Genomic DNA, 19,525 nt, shown 5'->3' on the forward strand with positions numbered 1-19,525 from the left:
GAAATCTAGATGATTTGACCTCTACAATCTACATTCATTTACACCTCCAGACTCTTCGTGTGTTTACACAATTACACTCTCATCTGATTCTCAATTTTAGGAGAAACATCTAAGCCATGAAAGAGCAACATCTGAGAATGTTTTCCTTTGGGTTGTGAATGTGTTTACATATGACAGCCTGAATTTTACTGAGAAATAACTGAACAGATGGTGTCAAAATAAAGCAGAAAGACGTGACGATGAATTAGACGTCCTGACTGAAGTAAAGTGGAAGTAAAGATTCACTGAAAGACCAAAGACAAGAGCATCATAAAAAATATGTTCCTTTAATAATCCACACTTAAAATATGAACCGCAGGTAGCAGTGTGAGGTGTCCTTACATGAGAGCCACACGCAGGCGGCCGACAGCCACGCTGCAAACACGACTGCATTCATAGAACTGAAAAAGCTCAAGTTAAAGGAGCGGTTAGCAGGAGAAGAGCGCGTCCTCTCACCGGCCGCTAACTAGACTTTTAAAAAACAAAGACACCTTTTGGCAACATGTGGCACAAAATCAAAGGAGATGCGTTTTTACAGAGGGCCGTCGGCTGTGTCCTTCTGTTGTGCAGCAGACATGTGTGCAGACATGCGGTCTGTCTGGAGCGAGTCTGTCCCCGCCTCCACAGACAGACGGACAGACAGACAGAGAGAGAGAGAGAGAGAGAGAGAGAGAGAGCAGTGGGCCGGTGAGATGGAGAAGAGTGTCATCATCAGAGATGTTCCTGGAGAAAGTACAGTAACATGATCTCATAGTGTTCTCCAGACTCAGGACAGCGGATACTGTGTCTCTCGTTGGGATAAATCTACAGACAGGACAGATGACAGAATTAGTGAGCAAGCATGTGTTTCTAGTTATTTTTCAACAGTAGTCACACAGTGAGAGAGAGTGGGTTTATTCACACCTGTAACTGATATGGCTTTCCTGCACGGATGAGCTGAGACACCAGGAAGTTGGTGTGGAAAAAGTGCACATTTTCATCCAGAAACCCATGAAGAATGAGTAATCGGTTTGGCCTGCAGAAAGAAAAAATACAAGACAAGAGGCCATCGGTGAACACACCAGACACTTGACAAATCAACTGGAGAAGTGACATTGATCGTTTTTGAGTGGGTTCATCTGTGATGTGTGTGACTGACTCATTGGGAAGTTTGTCGACGTGCAGAGCCACAGATCCGGCCTCGTAGCCCTGCTGGTTATTTTCAGGCACGTCCATGTAGCGTTCGGTGTAGCCCGTGTCATATGCCATCCAGACGGTGACAGGAGCTCCTGCTATAGCCACCTGCAGCACAACAGCGCTCCAGTTACATCTCAGCTGAAACACACCTCGTGATGGAGTCACACAGCATTACCAAAAATGTCATGACACTTCAACATTACAACACCAACAGGATCCCAGACGCCACCTGCTGGTGAAAACACACGTCGCTCACACGGCGCACACATAGCTAGGGCTGTCCTGATTATGAAATTTGGCTGACGATTAATTGTCTAATAAATCATTGGGATTATGACGATTAATTGTCTGTTTTTGAGCTTTGACATTTAATTCTCATACATTTTTGATTCAGCCATTGACACAATGACCATGTTGTTGTGAATATAAAGACTGTTCTTTTTCTTGGAAATACATCGGAAAAAATCCTGTCATCATATATTTAAGGTTTGGGCTTTTACCTGTCAATAATACAACAAATACTTGTAAATGAAGTCAATTGATCAGCCACCATTAAAATGCTATCAGTCATAGAAAAGCTTCTAGTCAGTTTTTTTCTCACTTGCAAGACTACAATAAAAGTTTACTTCTATGTTTATGAAATTTTGGTAGGCTGGTTTTCACACTGAAATAATATCAAATTGTACTGCAGGTTATTTTTATGGTATATGCTTTATTTTTTTTATTTTTAAGTGATTGTGTTGTGGTGGTACATTTGTTAAGTATTACCATGCTTTAGTTACAATATATACACTAAAATATGCAATATGCAGATGCACTACAGCTCCCCCTGGTGTCTTCTATAGAGATGTGCAATAATTGCGATGATCTGATACCATCGCGATGAGACGATTATTTAATAATCGTGACAGTCCTAGACATGACGCTCACCTTGAAGATGTTCGGCCGGTGAATGAGACCCACAAGAGACAGAAATCCACCGTAAGACCAGCCGTGAATGGCAACACGACTCAAGTCGATGAACTTATACTTGTCAGCCACATACTGAAGACCTTCCACCTGATCTTCAATCTCCACTTGACCCTGAGAGAGAGAGAGAGAGAGAGAGGTTTGTCTAATTTCTATTTCCTTTGAAACATTTAACGTCACTCTCAAGTCTCAACTCTATCGATGTTTTTAATCTAAATGTCCATGTTAAGGTTGAAAGTGCTTTAAATGCGACGTTCAGTTACCATTCTGTTTTTAAGAGCTCCTTCAAACTTGAGTCCACGTTGACACGAGCCTCGTCCATCAATGACCACTACAGCATAACCCAGAGACGCCAGCGTGTTGAGACGCAGATACTTCACACCTTTATATGAGTTATTCACTAACTGCACCTACAAACACAAGGCGACACACGTCAAGAGCGCTGCACACGTCACGTTCACATCCGTCACAAACAAATGGTTCAGCACACCGTCACCAACCTGCGGACCGCCGTACACGAACAGGATGGTGGGATGTTTCTTTCCTGCTTTCAGGTTGTGTGGTTTGTAGAGCATGCCGTACAGCTGGAAGCCAGACTTGGCAGGGAAACTGAAGATCTCAGGAGGGATGTAATCGGCCGGACAGCCTGTACACACGTGTTGTGTTATCGTCACAGTCATCGTGTGTTGTGTGGTGTCAGGTGCGATTCTCACCTGTGGCCTCCATCATACTGGCCCAGAACTCCGGCTCTTTGTGCAGCGGATCGGCCGGAGATCCCGTCAGCTTGTACACGTGAACACACGGCGGGGTGCTGACGTTACTGTAGTGACTGATGAACATGTCAAAGTTCTGAAATCAAACAACAGACTCATTTCAGATCACGTCAATGCCCCAAATCAATGATATTCATCATCCTCTGCACTGAACCAATCCATCACAAAATACACACGCTGTCATTTATTCATGTATTCGTGTCTTTCAAATTTGCAAGGTTATTTTAGTTGATTCAAATTGAAATGTTTCTGTTCTTCGAAATCACACGAAAAACTGCCTCAGAAATAAGTCACTAAAATGACAATAGTAAAGAAAAACTCAAATAGAAAGAACATAGCAGTGCGCGCGTCACCTGGCTAACAGAGCAGCTGTGAGAGAAGCCGGGTTTGGTGAGACGGACGATCTCGCCAGGAGTCTGGTAACTGACTGCGTACAGATGATGCTCCAGAGGAGTGTCTTTAGTGCCCTGAAAGTACACCAGCTTTGTGTCCTCATTCACCCAGATCTGTCGACCAATGAAGAGAGAGCGTGAGAGAGTGTTAGCGAACACAACAGAACGCGCGTGAAGAGAAACCCCCAGCAAACCTTTGAGCCGTGTCGGGCCAGAACTTCCCACTCCCCGCTGGTCAAGGCCACCTCCTCCTTTACCGGGCATTTAAAATCATCTGGACACAGACACAGCACACATGGGTGTAAAGACATGGCACACACGGTCACACGCGAGTACTCTGAAGGACTGGGAGGGACTGGGACCTTCTGAAGGACTGTAGTCTCTGGACCACTGCTGACAGCCGGCCTGCAGAACGCTGCTGATCCTGTACAAGTGACAGAAGCCCGTTTTGGATTCGTTCACCCACAGGAAGGAGATCTCGTCACGGCTGGTTTGAATGAAGGGATAGAAGATGTCATGGACCTGTTGAACACACACGAGACACTTCTGAATCATCTCTTCAGACGGACAACAGCGTGACACAAACATCAGACGAGAGATCTCACGTTGATCCAGATGTCTGTGATCTCCTCGTAGATGACGAAGGGTTGTACTCCCTCGGGCATGGCTTCCACGTGCTCCGCCCACTGCGGGTCATCCACGGCCACAGGAATGAAGAGCGCGGGCGGTAACAGGACTAACTGGAGCTTCTGTTGACTGCGGTCCAGCAACACTGCCCAGGCGCTGGAGAGAACAGACACATGATCACAGCTGAAATTCCCTTCTGGGTTTTACTCAAAGGTGTCATGCGGCGGGCGGTCTTCACGCGTACAATTTGCCATCTTTAGTCCATCCGGCTCTGGCGATGTATTCCACTCCGGGGAAGAGCGAGGTGAACGGGAGGACCAGCTCTTTGTTTTGTGCACTAACAATCTATAAGAACAACAACAGACGATGATGAAACCTGTGGAATATGACAAACAGCAGAAGAGCTCAGCGCACGCTCACCTTTCCCTGCGGGTCCGTTTCGATCTCTGCCAGTTTCAGACTAATCTGAGGGTTTTTACTTCCTGAAGGCGAGGAGAAACACAATTTTGTATTTAAAAGCAATCGTGTTCAGAAATCCAATGGCTTCAAAGGATTTAGACACTTTTGAAAGTATGATCTTTCTTAAAAGTTGATCTTAAAGTCACTGAGCAATACTCATTTTCTTCCACAGCGTTGCAGTGATTATTATAAATGATTTATCCGTGCACATCATTATGTTTGTAAAACTCATTTGCAGTTGTAGTCTGTAATGAAAAGCTCCTTTCCCGCTGTACACAACAACGCTTCTCTTCTTGACGTCATGCCTGAAAAAGGGGTTGGACTATACTGACTGTCCAATGGCTACCGCTGGTGTATCAATTTACAACCATCCAATCAATTACTAGGGATGTAACGATTCACCGTGAGCCGGTTGAAAATCGGTTATAATGAGTGACGATTCAAATCGGTTGAGGTGTGAACTGAATCGCAATACATTTTTTGAACAGCAGGGGCCGCTATTTTCACTGCAAATCTAAACGTGGACATGCTGATATTTCTTAAATGCAAAAAAATCCAAGAAAAGCACAGACAGTATTAGTTTGTTTATATTAAAGAGACTTTTTCTATTATTAATTTGTTATAAAATTGCAGTTTAGTTTTGTTATTTGAAATAAAACATTATTTTATCATGCAAAGAAACGTGAAGCATTTAAGAAATAATGCAAGGGACGTTGTTCATTTCTAATTTGTTTCAACTCATTTTGTAAAAATAAATCGTGAGTAAATCGTGAATAAATCGCATCGTGAGATCAGAATCGTGAATCGCATCGCATCGTGAGCTGAGTGAATCGTTACATCCCTATCAATTACAGGAGGCCACATGAAGTCCCGCCCTGCTCTTTATCACATTTCAGAAGCCGTTTGGAGCAGGAAACAGTATTCCTCACATCATGACCTAACAAGCAGTTGTGTGTGTGTGTGTGCGTGTGACCTGTGCGAGGGTATCTGTACACATCAGCTTTCCTCTCCTCCAGCGCTGGAGACGGCACATGAATAATCTCTACTTCCGACTCGTCCACTTCCTCATACAGCAGCTGTAAAGTTCTGCCTCCCTCTGCGTCTGGAACACACACACGCACACACAACATCAGTCAGTTTACACACACACAAGAGTCTGACATGGCATCACTCTCACAGTACTGTGATGTCATACACTGGTGGGTCTGTGTTTGGTGCGAAAGGATCTTCAGTGTAAATGAAATGAAATCAAGAGAGCTGGGATGAGACTTCACACACTTTCAGGAGCGGCTGGAGACCACCAGTAACCCGTGAAGCGATCGAACTCCTCCTGAATCACAAACGTCGCCACACCAGCTGACTTTGGGTCGTCCTTGACATTATTTAAGCCTGCAGAAGAGAAAAACACCGTCTGATTTAAGAGTCAAAACTGTTCTTTTCTCTGGCTTTCTTTTTTACGTCAGAAGAGCGAACACAATGATTGGATAAGAGCCCAATGAATTGCACACGTCACAGATCGCTGCTGTCCTTCTGAAACCTCGCATCTCCATATTTCATGATTTGGATTATTATTAGTCGTCACTCTTTATGTGCGTCACTGGGTTTTGCAAATATCTAAGCAATGAAAAGCGTTGGCGTTAGCTTGACAACCACGCAGCACGTGATCACTTGACAAGCACAGCCTTCCCGAACAACCGTGAACTTGGACACGCCAGGTTTCAGAAGGACAAACACAAGCACAGCTATTATGGGATGATTGTGTCCAGAATGTCACGTGTTGGGTGTAGACATGACTGTAAAGCATGAAAACAAAGCGAAGAAGAGTCATTTGACTGATGCTGAAGACCTTTATGACAGTGCGTGAGGCGTCGCTCCTCCGCCGTCCGGATGTTGCTCACCCACAGGTCATTATTATTGATGAAGGCAATGAACGTGGGGTCACCGGGCGAGATCTTCGGGTCCATGCGTGTCCCCGAGCACTGACTCCTGATTTCTACCGGCTTCATGGGGGCGGCCTGCTAAACATCATATGACCTTCAGACACGGGAACACGTGACACGTACACCCGAAACACGTGTGGGCAGAGCTGGACTCACAATGAAGCCGTTACGACCGCCGTCACGGCAGAAGAACAGACTGTTGCTGGCTTGGAAGAGGAAAAGGCCGCTCTGTGCGTGATAGTCGTAGGACGTGATGCCGAAGACCCCCAGACGCTTCCTCTCGCGGAGGAGCTCCTCTTCTCTGGAGTAGACGCCGTGATGCGGAGTCGCCTGCGGGACAAAGGCAAGCGTTTACAGCCGCCGGGATGGAGAACGCGGAACGCGTCCCAGCCACGGCTACACCAGCGCCCATACCTGAAAGTGATCCAACATCTGTTTCCACGACAACACCAGCAGAGCTTCCTTGCGGATCTTCTTTGGAATTTCAGAGAACAGTAAGGAGTTTTCTCTGCTCCCATAGGGCATTCCTACAGCAACAAACACATGCGCTCATGACACCTCACAACAGTTCACTGGCATCAAACGTCAAAAGCAAAACAAACACTACCGAGATAGTAGAGGCGATGTGAGTGCGGGCCCGACTCGTCGTGTTTCTGGACGAACTGGAAGTCGTGCGGCGCTTTGTTGATGATCATTCCCGAGTACTTCCTGCTGCCGTGAATGATGTCGCGCAGGCCGTCCCACGAGTGCTTCTCCACGAAAAACTGCGAGGGAACGTCCTCCATTTCCACCACCTCTGTACTGTCTGTGATGTCGTCGACCGCAGTCATTCTGACGGCTGCAAAACTGAACGCAGGAACCAACCACATCAGACACGCATTTGACCCGCCGGCAGAAAATCTGCAGGACTGTACCTCACCTCTTCCAACTACCTTCAGTTTGCTCTTCAAGTTTCACCCTCTTTCCTCTGTACATGAACCGCCACAAAACCCTCGACGAGATCTGGCAACCTGCAGGACAGAGAACACCATTCACGCTTCATGACGCTGACAAAAACCAAAAGAAAAGATGAAGTCAAACACGCCACTGTTTACACCGCGGGAAATAACCACATAAGACACCCGTATACGGCAACGAGTGGAGTATTTCTGAAGCCCCAGCAGTTTCGTTTTAGCCACTGGACATCAGAATTGAGAAATGAAGCGCTGCTGTAGGGATGGTGTCGACGCGAACTGAAGCCGGCATCACACACATGATGTGATGAAGCTCCGCTCTCTCCATTCTCTGACAGAGGAAACTGGGTTTCAATCCAAACTGATGTTCGCAGTCCAACCAGTTTGGCGTTATGGCCATCATATGCGCTTTATGAGCGTCGGACAGGTACACGGTACATCCTGAAGGTTAAAGACCCACTGAAATGCCTTGACACGTGCACTTTTGCTCAACACAGTGACATCATTTCCACTAATACAGGAAGTTTGGGTGGGGCACATTGATTGACTCCTCCCTTTTTAGAAATAGGCCACATCATTGTCTTTTACCTCACAGCCTGGAATGTGAGTGGTTATCGCATTTTGGCACACGTTTGAAATGTTTACATCTTCTAAATGTGAATGTGGGGGGACGTTTTGAAGCGCACTTGTTTATAGATATAAAGGGCAACATAGTGGTACTAAAACATTTTTATTTCATGGGAACTTGGGTACAGGAAACCACGTCTTGGCGGGCTTGACTGCGTCATCACGCTGAGGTCATTTAATAGCAGTTTTATTGTTTTTTGCGCTCTGTTGTTTTAGCGTCTGGCACCGTGAACGCTGTCAAGCTGAACTTTCTGAGCAACTGTCAGTCGAACACTCGAGTGTTTAGAACACAAACAGTGCGACTCTGTTTGTTGTGAACGGGACGCGCGTCGACGCCCTATGTAGGCAGCTCACTACGGGTGAGCACTACCGGCTAACACTCGAGATTGACAGGTGGTATCTGTCATTTGATTCTGGATGAACTGATGTACGTGTGTGAGTGACAGCGGTCAGATGCGTTTTATCTGTGCTAACAGTTAGCCGCAGTGCTAATAACCCCGGACAGCGCAGAATGACAGCACTCATCGTCTCTCCTTCACGTTTGTCTCCATAACACTTCTACTCTTCATCCTCGAGCTGTTGTTAATGATGATGATGATGTGCTATCATCATGTTAGTTTATTATCTATCTGCTCTCTTCACGACCGTCGATCAGCGGATGTTTACACAGTCAAACACAAAGCGCCGTTCATCAGACACAACAACAATGATCAGATCAGAAGATCAGCTGATGTAGTGTCTGCTCCGCTCGGCCTCAGCTGCACACGGGCCGCTCACATCACACTCTTCGTGTTATTATTGTAAAGCTCGTCGCCATTTAAAGTTTAGATCTCCGAAGATCACGTGTACTTACAGGTAAAGCCTCAAAGATCAACTCTCATCTGTCACCTGTTCACTTCTCAATCTCTTCTGCTCATTAAAACAGGGTCCATAAGCGCGAGAGCAGCACAAAGCGACAGTCATGACCAACCGAACATCATCAGACACGCCGGAAATTACGACCAATTCTCACTTCCGTCTTCCGGTTATTCACAAAGCCTCACATAAAACGATAATAAAATAAATAAAAAAATAAACAATATTATAGTATATTAACTTCATTCATATATTAAGCCGTATAGATTTTTTTCACGTTACCCCTAAAATAACTAGTTTCTTGCGATATTCATATTAATCATTTAATATAAAAACAAGAATACCGTAACGTTACGATACGTTATTTTTTTGGGAATGCTTACATTCATTGCATAAAAAATGTGTTTACGGGAAAAAGCAAATTATTTGTATATGTATAATGCATCTATGTATTTATGTGTTGGGAATTATTTAGAAGAATGTTAAACCACTATATTATAAACCACACAAATACACAATACTACATAAATGCACGTAAATGTGTTTATTTAAAAACTGTTTTCATTTTGTTAGTTTATTTTAGGCCAGGTGTCAGTGCAGAATATATTGTTTTAAGCTGTCTTGTCAAATATTTAAATTGTTGTCTCTGAATTGCTTTTTTTATTTAGCTCAAATTAAAATAACTTTTCAAAATACTGTATATGAATATTCAGTATTGTTACAGAAGCTGATACTCTCGTGCTTTATCATTCAAATAACTGCAGTATAACACGTCTATAATGTAAAGAAGTCTGCTTCAAAGATGAAACAATCAGTGTCTGAGTGTGCCTCTGTTGGCCTAAAAAAATCCGTCCATCAGAAGTCAAAGTGAAGAAGCCTGAAAGAGTGAGACACTCCACAAGAGCTGGAACAAAACACAACCATGTGAAAGTTTGCCAGAAAAAAAACATAATAGCGATTCAGCTTGACGTGGGAAAACCACAACACATCTCATCCACATCAACAACAAAACAATGAGTTCTTTGAATTTCACACCTCAAAATAAATGCAGATTCTGTGCGAAGTGTTGGGTTTCTTTGTAAAACACAAACGGTTAATGCAACATCTAGTAAAATACTGAAACTTCACAAGAGGTTAATGACAAACACAGCTCATATATAACAGAGAAAATATGTCACAAACCTAATCTAGATTATATATATATATATATATATATAAGAGTATATGGCGTTATATTAGTAAATACTGTATATAAGAAGCCCAAAAGGTGTTAAACAATGAGTGTACATAAATGAAAAAAAACAAACACCACTTACACATGCAAACGGCATCTTTCAGCGTTATATTTAATTCTTTAAGGGCACAATAACATCAGGGTGTGGATTTACACAGTAGACACGAGATTCAAATCCTCTCTTAAACTACAGTTTAGTCATCTATGGAAACTTAACACACATTGTTCTGCTATTACAAAAACGCCACAAACCCCAAAAGAAACAGGTTGAATGTCAATTGAAATCTGCTCCACTACAACTAAACACAAATATTATGTCATTGAGCTGTTAAACATGTTTATTAAGGTGTACTGACAGCTCTTGGCTGCTAATGAAATGCTTGAATATTATGTTTATTTTCAGGCCTACGTATTAAAAACACCAGTCGGCCTTCATCAGGGTCCACAGGTCATCCAAAATATATACTGTATATGGAGAACCTGATGGTTTCTGTTTTCAAGCAAAACGTCATACCTTGTGTTTCTCTTTTGATTGTGACTTGTTATTTATTGAGCGATGTGGATGTGAACGTGTGTGTGGTGGTGATGTTGAGATGAATACGTGTGTGTGTGTGTGTGTGTGTGTCGCTGCGCTTTAAGCTTTGCTCTTCTCTTCGGCTGATGTGACGTCTCCACCTCTGAAGCGTTGACTGAGTTCAGCCGACAGCACAGAGCAGCAGGATTTCTGTTTCACAACCACACAACAACACACTTTCATCACTACCTTTTGCATGTTGTGCTAGTCGAACATATCTACTGTATTTGGACTTTTTTCAATAACACAATGGGGGACGCTTTCCCAGACTAACTTAAATGTTAGAGGTGTCTTCATTGAAAGCAACTTGCACTGACTTATCTTAAAATATATCAGTGCGATTGTTTTGTCTCAAGATGCACTCCAGTAATGTTTTTTTGTAAAGTATGTTTTCAAAAACGACTTCAATATCCTAATTTAACCGAGGCCTAGTCCTGGTTTAAGCTGTCCAAGAAACCGCCCCAAAATGTGGAAATAATGACCAGCATTAATATTGTGACTGTGCGTGCTATGAAACACTGTGACTAGAATGCACATGAGCTTCTTTACGTTACACGAGCAGAATAAAAACATCTGTTCTAATAAAAGTGATGGCAAACCTTTTAATCCGGATTTAAACGTGCTCGGCCAATATCTTCAGATAAGAATATGTTCTTCGTTGTGTTCTTTTAAAACATTTTGTTTACTTTATTTATAATTCTTCCCATTTTTATATAGAATTATTATTCAAATCGTTTCAAATTTTTCGGTAAACCGTGAGAAAAGTCCTTTTCAATTATTGCGATATGAAACGGTGATACCGTCTCATAAATGTCTCAGTTTTCTCTTTGACTTGAAATGCTTGTTTTTCCAGCGTACGGCAGTACTGCATTATTTATATCTGGTGTGGGGTATAGAGCGAGTGTCATGGTCTGACCTGCTGAGATTTAGCGACGCTGCGTGATTTGGTGGCCAGTTCCATGAGAGCAATGAAAAGCCCCAGACCCAGACCCAGTGCCAGTAACAAGAAGATTCCCTTCAGACTGCCGGCCTTCAGCGGAGCGCTCTTACCGTCCCGAGCCACACAACTGCTCGCCCACCACTTACTGCGCAAATAATCCAGCTCGCCCGATTCACTGAGACTGAGAATAGCAACACTCAGATTCTTCATCAGAGGAGAACCTGACGACACACACACACACACACACACACACACACACACACACACACACACACACACTGATGGTGAAGTCTGATGATGGGAGTTCCTTTGTTGTTTGTGTGAGGAGGACTGTGGTTGTGTACCTAGCGGAGCGGCGATGCTGTATCCTCTCATGCCGATGATTTCAGGGGCTCGTGTGAGGTTACAGTATCTGGCCACGGCCAGGTCCAGAGACACAGACTCGCCGATGAAGGCGTAGCTTCCTTTCTGAGCCTTACGGAAGCCTTCGTCTGCGTTGAGGGAATAACTCTGAGCTTTCTGCATGTGCTCGTAGATTCGGCGGTGCGTGGGGTTGTTTGAGTTCTGTGCGCACAAACAGATAACAGACACAGTACGCTACACTCCAAACAACTCATTACATGCCACGTTTCTCTCGGTTTCAACTATAAAGTATATTTTTCATGTGGTTTATTATCAACATACTATTTCTGATGAAAACTATTCTTCTCAAATCCACACACACACACACACACACACACTAAAGTGTGCCCTTTAAAGAGTACTCTCGAGCCAACACTAGAAGCTGAAGGTGAGGTTTGGCCACAGCGGTTGTGCTTTACCTTGAAGAAGCTCATAGAGGAGGAATCTTTAATGGTGCCGTACTCCACGACGTTTTGGTTGGCGAGGTCTTCAAAGCTCTTGATGGACAGCTCTTGGCTGTCTGAATGAAGCCATGAGCTGAGACTGGCGAAGAAAGAGGCCAACAGCACCAATGAGAAGAGCCACCAGATGGCGGTGATGACCCGTCCCGAGAGAGCCCTGGGGTGAGGACCCGCACCTACAACACATTTCTTTCTTTCAAAATCAACTCATCTAATGACATTTGATGTACTTATCTTGAACTACTGTATGTTGAAGTCAAAGATGTCACACTACATTTCCCACAAAATCAGAGCCATCAGCTCACTTTATAAATCATTATAATATATAAGATTACCGATGTTTTTAACACTTCATTACTGTAGATTTGTATCATTTTGGATTAATTGTGCGCGCGCACACACACACACACTCGGACGCACGCACACTGATTAGAAAGATATATCTTTACTAAAATGTGATCTCCAACATCTCTAAATGATGAGCATCAGTTGATGACTATCTGCAGTTCTGATGTAAACGAGCTGTTTGTTTTCTCTGTGTGAAGTGTTTGTGAGAAGTGTTACCCTGAAGAGTCAGCGCTCCAACAGTATACCAAAAACTGTGAGAGAGTGTAAATGAATTCTGCTCTTTCTCTGGTTGCTCCCATTCACACGGACTAATCCTGAAAAACATTCATGAGGCATTACTACAGTATCAACTGCTTTTCTTCGACATACAGTAATACTATGGTAATAATACCTTAGGTCATATCATGTAGATGCTGTATATAAAAACATGTTAAAATAGTCAAGCGAATGTAGATTATAGAATACAGAACAGTATAGGGAATTTTACACAGCTGCTCAGGGCCGCCGTGACCACCAGAGGGCCCCCAAGAGCACACGAACTATGATATTGACAGCTTCATATGATTGATTTATATATTTTATCATGTTTGTTTGTTTATTTATAAAAGTTGGTGTTTACATAATATACTGTGTACTGTGCATATTAATGTTGAATATGGATAGTTGACGAATAAATCGTACATGTGTCCTATGGAAAAAAACGGTTAAATTACATTCTTTTATATTCTTAATATATATATTCATCATATAAAATAGCATAAAAGAGATTTATCTTGATTGTAAGTTTTTTTCTACATTTTTGCTGTCACGCCATGGGACAAATTAGCATATTAGTCTGCCAGCTACGCATGTATAAAATCATACACATACATGCACATATTTAAGAAAAATAAACAAACTTAAAAATTAAACATTTATATATAACGCAAATGATAAATAAATATAAATATCTCCTAAATATGTATACTTGTATGTATTCTGTGTTTAAAAATACAATATTAATATGCACAGTACACAAACTTTTATTCTGGATGCGATTAATCACAATTAATAGTTTAACAGCTCTAATATATATATATATATATATATATATATATATATATATACCATGGTCTTTTTGAATACTGGATTCTGATTGGCTGGAAGGTCTGCATTAAAACCGTTTAATGCACAGGTAGTTCCAGCAAAGTCTGTTTACTGAAGTCGTGCCACTCGGCGGCCATGTTTGAACACCTCTGGGCAGTTATTTACATCAGAGCAAGTCCACAGTCCTATCTACTTGAATGGGGGAAGGCAGATATTTGTAAAATCGCTGGCAAAAAACACAATTAAACAGCAGATTTCTGATCAATAATAAACCATGGCATGAACTGTCTCATAACTTTGTTTTGCTAAACTTAAATTAGGCTAAAAATCAACTTTTCCGATGTCGCCTCATCTACTGCACCTGCGCACAGGCTGGCAAGCGCCTCACGAGAGCCCCGCCCCAGAGAACCCTCAGTCTTTACTGATTGAGGATTGGCTCATTTTACTGGATGGCGGGACTTCCTTCGCTAGAGCGGCCGTATTGAGCTGCATTCATTAATGCACTTGCAGAGGCTTCGCGTCGGGTCCTTTAATGCACAGCAAGCCATGGATTATCCTTTACATATGCGCGATTTATGTATATATATTTGTGATATATTCACGATACACGTTCATTTTCTCATGCAGGGCTGTACCCACCATTTTCTTATGTGTTTATCTCTTAAAAAGTTTGTTATTTTCGCACAAGTATTTTATAAGGGATAAGATTAAGAATAAATGTGTGCATAATGTCAATTAATTTCATGGTTATCAAATAAATGCACTTGCCAAAGATAAGAAAAATCATTCAATCATTCTCACACTAAAACGGCTTTAAAATAAAACCTTGGGGCCCCCAAATAAAATTCTGCTTAGGGCCCCAGAAAGGCTTGGGTCGGCCCTGAAGAATAAATGTGATATAAGTGCCTCATGACGTGCATCACTGTATTTTCTCAGCACGTGAAGTCTATCTCACCTTGCCACTAAGAAGATACAGACAGAGGTGAGGAGGTAAGCGACCAGTACACCCATCCACATGTCAGTGGAGAAGAGCTTGAGAAGACTGAGAAACTGTGAGTCTTCTGAGAGCAGATCTTTCCTCAGGATGAAGCTGAGGCCCGTCTGCATGAAGGGTTTGCTCATGTCCACGGCCATCTCACGTTTAGCTATAACAGTGAGCGGTGCCACAGCTATATCTGCCTCCTGCACACACACACACACAAACACAAACACAAAGGTTTGATCGGCGTGTGATTAGAGTGTGATGAAGGATGACGTGAGCACAGATGTGTGACACCAACCCCTCGGATGACCTCTCCGATCATTCCGCTCCACTGTCCTCTGTCATCCATCGCACCGTACCGACCGTCCTTCACCAGCTGAATGCTGTACTTAAAGTCCAGTTTCTTTGAGAGGGCTGAGAGCAGGTCAATACAGAAGCCCTCCAGCTCAGAGCCTTTAGACATCGCGTACGGTTCTTCCTGAACGGAGCCATGAGGAAAACATCAGGATAATGTCGGAAGTTTTGACAGGTGAGCTGTCCTTGTGTAATTCATTTCACTCACCTTGATCGATGTCACCTTCAATGTTTTTGGTCCTGACAACAAAACACAACTTGATTCAGTTTGTTATCAGAATCTTTTACTGAAGCAATCAAAGCTTTGGTTTGGCATTGATAGTTATATGACAGTTTGATTCAAATTTCATTGGTCTTTACTTTATGGCAACACATACGGTTCAAATGGATATACCTTGATAAGCCAAGTGCTACACATAAAAACAAACAAAAAGTACATCTCCAATTTTCGTTCGTTTGTGTGCAAAAACTATTTACAGAACCAGCCATTTTCCTCTGGCGACTGAATATCAACAAATAAACCATAACGGCATTCCATAACTTTCACAGTAGGCCAGATTTGAACAACCGGAAGAATAAAGAAAAACACATGTCAATAATATGTTGTTGTCACACACGTGTGTTAGTTTATGGCAGTTTGTGTGTTTTAAGACCCGTCAGACAGAAGTCAGGAGTTGTGACAGCACAGCTAATGGTTCCGTCATTTTCCTGTAGCGCAGTGGTTCCAGGGATTGCACATACTCAGTAACAAATGTATAGTGTAAATCGCATTGGATTAAGGCGTCTGCCAAATGCATGCATTGAAAATGAGGATGATGTTCTTAAACTCTGAGGGTTGGTCCAGTTGTTGAATGAGGGATTCCTGTCTGCTAATGAAGCGTCCCTTCATGCTGAGATCTCCTTCAAACACACACTCATATTCCCAAATGTAGCAGACACAGACAATGCGGCACTTGTGCGATGGCTCTCTGGCGTTACGGTCCTCTCACGGCCACTAATCTTACTTTGACCGATTGAGACTTCAAGCACTGAGAGCTGAAGAAGAACAAAAGCTCATGGCCTCCCGCGGCAGAACCCATGCGCTGAGAGTCTGAGAAACTTCCAGCGACTTTCTAAAGAGAGGCTGTTTACAGAGCGATGGGAAAGTGCCCTGCGCTTGTCTCACAAATCATCTACAAGTCCTGCTCTTTATTCTTTTCATGTTGTTGTTTATTCAGAGCAGATATCCTGACAGATTCATCTGTGTGTGTGTTTTTAACTCATGAACAGATCCTTTCCTTAAAAAATAAGTATCTTATTGTTTCATGTTCCTTGAGGAAACGACAGATAAAGAATGAAACGAGTTCTGTGTTTGCGGTGAGAATGTGTTGTGTGTTGACACGCAGCGTGTCTCCATCAGCATCACAGCGTATCGCTGACACCACTCACTCATCCATTCATGGAAAACAGAAATGAAATCACGTCACGAGTTAACAGCGTCTAATTGATTCATCACACTCATGCCAGGGGTTTTCATTGCCAGGCTGGATGCCCAGACACAGCGCCAGCGTGTGAAACGTGTCGTCTCAGACTTATATTGACTCTCAGACGGCACGCTTATGGACCCATATAGCAGTCCGTATTTAAGGACACTTTTTTACTAGCGTTTTGTTTTAGAGCGCTATGTTTGTATGCGCTATGTTTGTCATACAAACATGAAACATCGGAATGTTTTTTCATAGGTGCTGTATGAGCACATGTAGATGAATGCTGTGTTGCGTTTTTAAGATGTTAAGAGTTAAGTTAAAATGGTTGTGAACGTGTGTGATGTAAACATGGCATGGGTTCTGCTGGATCACATCAAATCCAGCTGAAGATTGAGATGACACAACACTTATCAAGACAATTCATCTGCTAATACTGCATCTGCACATGTGGCAAATCTATTTGATGTTGAATAAAGAGAATTAGCAAAATAGTTCAAAGGAATAGAATAAAAACGAGGCTTCATAGCAAACGCATAAAACAACAACAGCCATGCACCCATAGAAACTGTGCCACATAATTAATGCATATTCAATATTCCATTTCTTCTTTTCAGGAATTGATTTAAGACCCCGGTTTGATGATTTAAAATCACTTTTAGAGAAGATTTAGATTTTTATTGGTTTTAGTAACAGTAAAATAACAAAAATAAACTTCTATTTAAACTTTGAGCCTCTTTCATGAGTTCATTCATACAGCTAATAAAAAAAGAAGAAGAATATACTATTAATAATAGTAATAATGATACTAATATTGATCACGCATTGAGAAAGATGAAAAGAGTTTACCTGCAGCCCAGACTCCAGCCAGCAGCACCGATGAGAACATTATGAGTCCTAATGGAGCCATTTTACTGCAGATGAGAGAAAATATTCACATATTCACACATATATCCATCCATCTAAACATCTACATATTTAAAAAATATAGATCTAATAGAAATAATGTTATGCTTTCTTTTTTAAATGTGCATACAAATATCATTTTCTTCACCCAGCAGCAGGTATGAATTAAGTCGTCTTACCCAAAGAGTGCTCAGCCTCGTGTTATTGCTCAATGTCTGAAGTAGCGGACTATATAATGCCTGAACATAGACTCAAGAGTCTGACAGCAGCCAATCAGAGAGCAGAACAAGAGAAAGGAGGTGGTCATGCCTGACCACAAGAGAGATCCGCAGGGATTTGTGGGTAGGCGGGATAAATGAGGGGGACTGAAACTTGGACTTATAATATCAGGCATGTGATGCTGCAAGCATGGGATTTGATGGCGTAAATCAACGCCGACGTGATTCTCTGCAGATGCCGAAAGAAAAGTCTGCTGATTTTATGGCTCGCCATAATGGTCATTTATAACCTCAGAGAATGGAGCCCGACACGGCACATTGAAGGCTTTCAACCTCTGCAGGATGGCTCCACAGACAAGCTAAAATAGTTTGAAGTTGAACTTGAAAAAGCTGCAGTGAAACTAACCCACCGTGATAAATACGCATCCAGAGTGAGCGGCTGTGCCCCTCGAATTCTAATGAAGTGAACTTTTGTCCCAGAGACAAGAGCCTACAATCTCTGTCACTCAAAGAGTCATGTAAATCCTGAGGCGGTTTGTAGCCGTGGAAGGATTCGGCTATGCTCCTCTCACCAGCCGCCGTAGTCTTGGTAACCCAAGCACTCGCATTCCCAAGCTTTTATCCGACACATCAGTCAGAAGTGACCGACAACGGCTTCTATTGTCACTCGTGCTGTGTTGGTGCTAACCCGGGGTTAAAGCAAGTGGGCCTATGTTTGAAACTTTTATCAGTTAAAAACTAAAACACACGGACAGAAGATCTTGTAACCGTGTTTTGGTCTGCGGAGTAATTGGGCATCAAGTGTAGGGCATGGCTGTATTCCATGACATTTTTGCTCAACGGGAGTCCTGTGTGTGAGAGCAGAAAGGTGGGAGAGGGTGAAGGCAAATGAATTACACCACAGGAGACCACGTACATCTCCAGACAGACAGAAGCCGCGTGCTCTCTCTCTCTCTCTCTCTCTCTCTCTCTCTCTCTCTCTCTCCGTGAACAGAAACATCAACAGTGTCACCCGTATCTTAAATATTTCACTACATCTAAGATCCAGAAACCTGGTGGAGCGTCAGTGGTCTTTCTCTCAGCTCAACTTTACTATGTTCTTGTAAATGTTAAAACTTTCTTTACTGTCTCCTCTAACTGCAGTTATTTTATAATGTAATTCTGATGTAGGCCAATGGCTATAGGTACATGAACCATTAACACACAATCTGTACTATTAAGAGCAGAATATTTTTAATCAGTCTTAAAAGTTATTTAATATTTTTTTTAAACTAGTATAATGAAGACAAAATGATCAAATGAGCCTGAATTAAAGTGTTGTTTAGACTTACTAAATAAAATAGATTTCCTGAAACGAAAAGGTCAATAATATCAAATAGAAGTGGATATTTAGTATAGCTGAAAATGAGTCATCAAAAGGTCAAAGGTCATCATTGGTTTGACTTTCATTAAACTTTATGGGAAATAAATATTTTAGTTAAAAAACATTTGGTTAGAAATAAACAAAGTCAGTAATTGAGGAAGTGCATGACACATCAGTGTTGAAAATGTCTCGGTTACGACTGTAACCTCCGTACCCTGATTTAAAACACCCATTGGTGTTTTAAATTCCTCTCGGAGATGATAGGTTCTCAAGATCCTCCATCAGGGAACGGAGGTTACGGTCGTAACCGAGACGTTCCCCTTTAGTCGGTCTCTCGACGTTGTGTTGAGAGACAGACTGGGGACCTATCTTTACACGCCACAG

At 42.4% G+C, this 19,525-nt stretch overlaps 2 protein-coding genes across 4 annotated transcripts; both read right to left on the reverse strand.

Annotated features, from left to right (window-relative positions):
- Nucleotides 1–307: 307 nt before the first annotated feature.
- Nucleotides 308–8,950, reverse strand: dpp9 (dipeptidyl-peptidase 9). Of its 3 annotated transcripts, none has more exons than XM_057326868.1 (21): nt 8,809–8,950; nt 7,295–7,385; nt 6,983–7,221; nt 6,790–6,902; nt 6,532–6,705; nt 6,282–6,450; nt 5,714–5,824; nt 5,409–5,537; nt 4,397–4,458; nt 4,221–4,321; nt 3,955–4,132; nt 3,712–3,871; nt 3,544–3,623; nt 3,311–3,463; nt 2,898–3,033; nt 2,685–2,830; nt 2,448–2,594; nt 2,146–2,298; nt 1,178–1,320; nt 943–1,054; nt 308–843 (listed from the first exon to the last, which is right to left on the reverse strand). In XM_057326868.1, the coding sequence occupies exons 2-21, from the start codon at nt 7,348–7,350 to the stop codon at nt 751–753; spliced, it is 2,655 nt and encodes an 884-aa protein (XP_057182851.1). In that variant the 5' UTR covers nt 7,351–7,385; nt 8,809–8,950; the 3' UTR covers nt 308–750. The 3 variants fall into 3 exon arrangements, with proteins under 3 accessions (XP_057182851.1, XP_057182850.1, XP_057182852.1); XM_057326867.1 differs by having other exon boundaries at nt 6,282–6,453; XM_057326869.1 differs by lacking the exon at nt 8,809–8,950 and having other exon boundaries at nt 6,282–6,453; nt 7,308–7,385.
- Nucleotides 8,951–10,139: 1,189 nt separating this feature from the next.
- On the reverse strand, nt 10,140–17,775 carry si:ch211-251b21.1 (uncharacterized protein LOC571720 homolog). The gene is made up of 10 exons (XM_057326870.1): nt 17,740–17,775; nt 17,504–17,568; nt 15,400–15,431; nt 15,136–15,315; nt 14,811–15,037; nt 12,986–13,083; nt 12,380–12,597; nt 11,903–12,122; nt 11,535–11,779; nt 10,140–10,768 (listed from the first exon to the last, which is right to left on the reverse strand). Exons 2-10 carry the CDS (start codon nt 17,562–17,564, stop codon nt 10,679–10,681), a joined length of 1,371 nt encoding a protein of 456 aa, XP_057182853.1. The 5' UTR covers nt 17,565–17,568; nt 17,740–17,775; the 3' UTR covers nt 10,140–10,678.
- Between the last annotated feature and the right edge of the window lie 1,750 nt (nt 17,776–19,525).

Source organism: Triplophysa rosa, unplaced genomic scaffold (genome assembly GCF_024868665.1).
Source record: "Triplophysa rosa unplaced genomic scaffold, Trosa_1v2 scaffold139_ERROPOS793776, whole genome shotgun sequence".
Lineage (NCBI taxonomy): Eukaryota > Metazoa > Chordata > Actinopteri > Cypriniformes > Nemacheilidae > Triplophysa > Triplophysa rosa.